This window comes from Vicia villosa, linkage group LG7, assembly GCF_029867415.1.
Source record: "Vicia villosa cultivar HV-30 ecotype Madison, WI linkage group LG7, Vvil1.0, whole genome shotgun sequence".
NCBI lineage: Eukaryota > Viridiplantae > Streptophyta > Magnoliopsida > Fabales > Fabaceae > Vicia > Vicia villosa.
In genome coordinates, this window is record NC_081186.1 from 119,200,372 (window position 1) to 119,206,342 (window position 5,971).

Genomic DNA, 5,971 nt, shown 5'->3' on the forward strand with positions numbered 1-5,971 from the left:
AATCTGCAGGAAATTTCTTTCTCAAATTAAATAATTTTATTTTATTTTAATAAACTTTTGAACCATTATATATATTTAAGTAACTATAATATAAAATAAAATTATAATTTTGAATTTAAATTAAACTTGAATTCATAGAACATAATTGGTAAGTACTTACATAGTCATTACTAAAAATGATTCAAAAAATCAAGTTATTACTAATCATTTGTCAACCAAGTTAAAAAGATAATACAATCCAAATTACAACCAAGTCAAAATGAAAAAAAAATAGAACTCGGTCAATGATGGATCTGCACCCTTTTCCTTTCTCTACAAATTACAAAAGAAATAGAACTCAGTAAGTTTATCTATCAAAGTATATGCTTTTTATAGTTCTGTTTCAGGTTAATAAACTTTTTACTCTAAAAAATATAATGAAAAACATATAATATATATTATATACCATTCTTTTCCAATGCAAGCGATGAGGAATAGACACCCCACCCCAGTGTGAAGAGATGCGCCACCTTAAAATTTTAAAGCGCAAAATATATGCATTAGCATCATTCTTTTGCAACACCTACATACATAAAAGTAGAATGAAAAAAACACGATAATCAAATAAAAAAGTTATACATTGCCCCATAAATATAATCCTAAAACTTGGAGAGAAAAAAAACACATGCAGTGCAAAGTCACGAGAATGTAAGGACATATTTACAGTTTTGGAACGTAGCTATAGATTGCGAGAACACATGGAGTACGGTTTTTTTACTATAACAATGAAACAATCTATATTTGATTAATTACCGCTTTCAAAATTTGAGGATTCTTCCAAATAGTTTGAAAAAAATGAATTACCTTGAAGGTGATATTTCTTGCAGAGAAATAATTAGCGAAAACGGTAACAGAAGCAGTTCTATAAGTCTGTAGCTGTTGTCCATTGGGACCAGGATCACTCGCTCTATCATGCCATTCTATCACTGTCACTTCTCTTCCTTCACCTTCAAATGTTACGTACGGTTACGTCACGGGAACCACCACTTTCTCTATGCACCACAAAAAATAATTATAGTGTAAAAAAATACAAGTGATAGCGCAAATTAGTAAGAGTTATCTATGGACATGGTAGTACTAGCTAGTTCATAATTGCAGCGAATGGAAAAGAGTAGTGTTAACCATTATAGAATATTGAATGCAAGCAAGTTAAAATAGAATGTTTGAACGTAGAATTTGTTTGTACTATTGTATATTTATAATGTAGTATGGGATTGGGAAAAGTGTGATTAAAATAATTTTGTAAATGTTTTCACTAAACATTTGAGAGGTCCTTGTATAACTAACACAAGTAACAAGCTAAATGCATATGATTTATATACACTCTAAATTGAGGGAGCCTGTTAGAAATAATGTATGCAGGGTAGCCAATACTTGTAACAAGCTCAATGCATGTAATTTATACATGTGCAGATTCTCTCGTCCCGCTTTCATTATCCTCTATCTCAACTCTCACAGAATAGTATTATCCATAGTGGCTAAACAAAGAAAGAAATTCATTGTAATGCTACAAAATATTTGCTCTTCAGTTATACCTCCCTAAATACAGACAAGTATTCAAATATTAAATATCAGAAGATAGAATTTCAAAAAGGAAAGTATCTTAGTTTGCCACTTAAGCAACCTAACCAACCGACACCGAAAAAATTCACACCTTAGGAGGCATCCAAATAACGTACTCCTGAAGAAAGATCATTAAGGTCATAAAGGCTAAATTACAAACCAACCTAAGTATTGACATTAAGGCTAAATTAAGATTAGTAACAGGGAAGTAACGAATTGGCATAATGAAATCCATAGAAAAATAAACCCACGTAGAATTGCTTTAGTTAAAAAAAGCAAAGTTCTACATCTATTACAAGTTACAAAGTAAGGGCACTTTATAATAAATAACCACATGTTATAAACCCAAAGATATCTTCTGTATTATACCTGTAATCCAGATTGCAGAAGCTTATCATCATTTGCCGTTTCCAATGCATTCTCAACATCTTGTGACATATGTTGTATTTTATCCATAACCCCATTCAAATCTATAGGCGGCATCTCATCTTCAAAATCCAAACGAGATTCAATCTCCGTGAGCAAGTCAATGCATCAATTTCTCAATGATCTAACAAGTGATGAGAAACCACCCTGCCCGAGAAAACAACATATTTTTCAGCATCAAAAGTAACAGCAGGTACATCAAAACAAACAGATCAATCCAATGAACCAAGTCTCACATCACATCTAACACAAGCACATAACATCAAGATACATTAATTAACAAAAAGAAGAAAACAAAATTATAGCTGAACATGCCTGGATTCCTTCCAGTGCAGCATCGGCAGCAGCCACAGACTTGGCCGCAATCAAACTTCATTCCCATTAAGTTTTGACTTTAAGTATTCCTCTTTGGTAATGGATACTCCTGCAAAATTCAGATTGATTCAATAAACTCAAGTTATTGCAAAATTCAGCTTGACCCAATGAAAAGGTCTTCATACACAAAATTCAGCTTGACCCAATGAACTCATACACAAAATTAAACAACACAAATGTTCTAGAGCCTTCTATATTAGCCACTGTTAGTTAGGCAAGCTAGGCATAATCAACTATTAGTAACTAAGTTTCAGTTAATTGCCGTTACAGTCCCCAAGTTAACGATCTCAAACGGGGGACTTTTGATCTTATATACTGTCTCACTGCTCCTCCTACACCTTCTCTTCCACCACAGCTAGAACTCATATTTTTGTTCTTTGTAACAAAAGATATTCTTCCTTACAAAATCTCTGTGTTTGATTGTATATTTATATAAGTAGAGAGAGAATCCAGCTAGGGGAGAGAGAGAGAGAGAGAGAGAGAGAGAGAGGGAATATTGATCAGGGGAGAAAATGAAAAGACGGGAGGAATATGGAAGAGAGGTCTGCAAATTCCTTTAGGACATTGGTGTCAACTGATAATACCTGAACCATCTCATGGTGGTTGCTGTACTGCTTTCCTTTTCTTTGTGTTGCCTATCACAATAAAAACACAAATGCTTAACGTCTCAGAAGCAAAGTGTTAATAAGTACAAACAAAAACTTAAACAATTCATTTTACTGGTTATGACTTACTATGTGGGTAGTTGTCATATTACAATCTCTAAATAATTGAATGAGTACCTGAAAAGCTTGTATGAGTGTAAGATCAATGATGGAAGGGTTATTGGAATGAAAACTAGCAATAGAATCTTTGAGAGCATGCTTCTCCAATGATTGTCTAACCTTTAGATTAGAAATAGTGTCATCAGTGGCAAGAAGAGTAGGCCAAGTTAGCCTAACACAGTTAAAGCCCATGGTCTGTATTCCTTTCGATATTTCGTCCACGGGCTTTTTACTGAGCCCTTCAGTCACAACAGCATCTAAATGAGACACCCATTTCAACAAACACCTTGTTTGCAAAACTCAAGAGTAATTCTCATCAACAATATCAACACAAACTGGTCAAGAATAGTAAATAAAACTCCTAACTCACAAAGCCTAAGAACCATACCGTAGTTGCCTTAGAAACTCTAATTGAATCCAAAAAATACAACTGGTTCAAGTTGAAGGTCACGTAATGATGAGCACGAAAATGACCTCCTTTCTTCGATTGGAGGTGCGGTGGCCGGAAGGAGAGACGGAAGGTGGTTCACTAGATAGGCCACGAATTGAGGAGTATGAATATGTTGTTATTTTTTCATTTTGAGTTCGTGGTGGTCGGAAAACTGATGAGGGAATGCGGCGGCGCTAGGGTTTCACGGAGAAAGAAGAGAGTAGAGCGTTTTTGCATAATGGGAAAATGAAAAAGAAAATGTTAAAAAGGCAAAAATGATAAAATAAAATAGTTTAAGAAAAAATAATAATAAAACTAAAATATTTTTAATACTTATTAATTTTTTTTGTTTTGATAATATTAAATATTCTTTCTACTAAACTGTAAAATTAAATAAAATTATCTAGAGATAAATTAAAAAAGACATAATTTAATTTAATTCAAAATAAAAAATTAAACATATAATTATTTCTTTTATTGATCAATAAAATATATATATGTATATTAAAATTTTAAGTAATTTTATTTTTCAAAATTTGTATACCTTTTATTTTATTAAAAAATTAAGATTAAATTTAAAATTTAACAATAACACAATTCACATTGAAAATAATTAATAATTAATATAATAATATTGAATATTTAACCATTAAAATTTTATTAACTTTTTTTTATATAGGTTTTAGGAAAAATTAAAAAAAAATTGTAAAACTATAAGGTCTATATCAGAAAAATGGTATTTCAAATATAATTATTGTCGAATGAGCTATTTCATAGCTTGCGTATGGAAAAATCTACGAAAGTATCAGATCATCTAAGTTTCCTCAATGATATTGTTTATGAAATAGAAATTAGTGGAGGCAAGATTGATGATGAATATAAAATTTTGAGTATCATATAGTCTCTTCAATCTTCCTATGAACATGTTAAATTTGATGTATGAGATGGAAATTTTGAGTTTTGAAAAAAATTTCAGTAAAATTATTTTTGAAGAAAGAATGAAAGTGAGGATAATACTTCTTCAAACTCAATGTTGGTAGCTAGAGGAAGGACTTATATGAAGAAAAATAATAAAATGGGTGTGAAATGTTGAAAATGTGAAAAATTTATGCATCTAAAAAGCAGGTGTCCTAATAGAGCAACTCTAGAAAATGGCTCATCGTCAAATGCTAGCAATGCCTTATTTGTTTTGAAAGATGGTGGTATTTTCTAAAAATTGAGAACTATGTCTTAATGGAATTTTTCACATGAACATTAATTGACATTAATACAAAGTGTATCGTGAGATTATGTTGAAGGTTGAAGAATTTTTTGTCAAAATGGAAGCTGCATCATAAGTTTCCAATCTGATCTTCCACAAGTGTAAATCTTTTTTTTTTTTAATTTAGTTTCAAGTGAAGTATACTCTACTTAAGGGGGAGATATGATAGTTCTTTTTAGATTATGAGTGTTGGTAAGGAAAATAGAAAAATTCATATAGTTTCAAGTGCCTATACTTTTTATGTTGGAGTATGATAGTTCTTTTATACTACGACAAAACATGCAAACAACAATGCCAAAGTCATCACTATTCTTCCAAACACCGATGTGACATCTCAATTCTCAGACGCTAACCTTTTTTAATTTTAAAATTAAAAATTGTTAGGATATAATAACGGTTGTTAAGCTCACAGTGGTGATAAAATCAAGCTTTCATGGATTCGAACCTCAACATCCTAAAATATTTCATGGGTTTGTTTAAGTTGGTTTCAAGAATAGTTTAATTTTTAGATTATATACTTCTTCATCAATTTGAATGATTATATTTTTTGTTTAAGTTGGTTTCAAGAATAGTTTAATTTCTAGGTATATACCTCTTCATCAATTTGAATGGTTGTAATTCTTTAATGAGGTGTATGGAAAAACAAGCAATCTACATAGTATCTAATGTAATCGTGATGAATTATAATTTATGTTCCAAAGTATCGTTGCTGAGAATAGAACTTGGGACCTTTAGGTCTATAACAACGGTTGAAATAACTAACCATTGTGATAGCACACGTGCTTTCCAGTATACTACAACGGTCTCTGAACCGTAATTGTAAGTAACACATTTACAATAGCGATCTACATAACAATGTCACGACCTGCGTGATTATATATATTTTTTCAACCGTTGTTAAATTTCTTTTTTGTAGTAGTGTTAGTACTAAGATTGTTTATGTAGATAATGATAGTCAGTGTATCATTTTCAATCAATGTAGATATTATTGTTGGTTGAAAATATACATGTTGAAATAATCACATTGTTTAGTTTTGTAAAGTAAGATGTAAAATATAATAGATTATAATTCTTTATTACAAAATTCACCCGCCAAAAAATACTTTAGATTTG

The 5,971-nt window shown here is 30.9% G+C and overlaps 1 protein-coding gene across 1 annotated transcript; it reads right to left on the reverse strand.

The window, feature by feature from the left end:
- Window positions 1-2,899: 2,899 nt before the first annotated feature.
- Window positions 2,900-3,466, reverse strand: LOC131618426 (uncharacterized). The gene is made up of 2 exons (XM_058889649.1): window positions 3,186-3,466; window positions 2,900-3,038 (listed from the first exon to the last, which is right to left on the reverse strand). The coding sequence occupies exons 1-2, from the start codon at window positions 3,357-3,359 to the stop codon at window positions 2,904-2,906; spliced, it is 309 nt and encodes a 102-aa protein (XP_058745632.1). The 5' UTR covers window positions 3,360-3,466; the 3' UTR covers window positions 2,900-2,903.
- Between the last annotated feature and the right edge of the window lie 2,505 nt (window positions 3,467-5,971).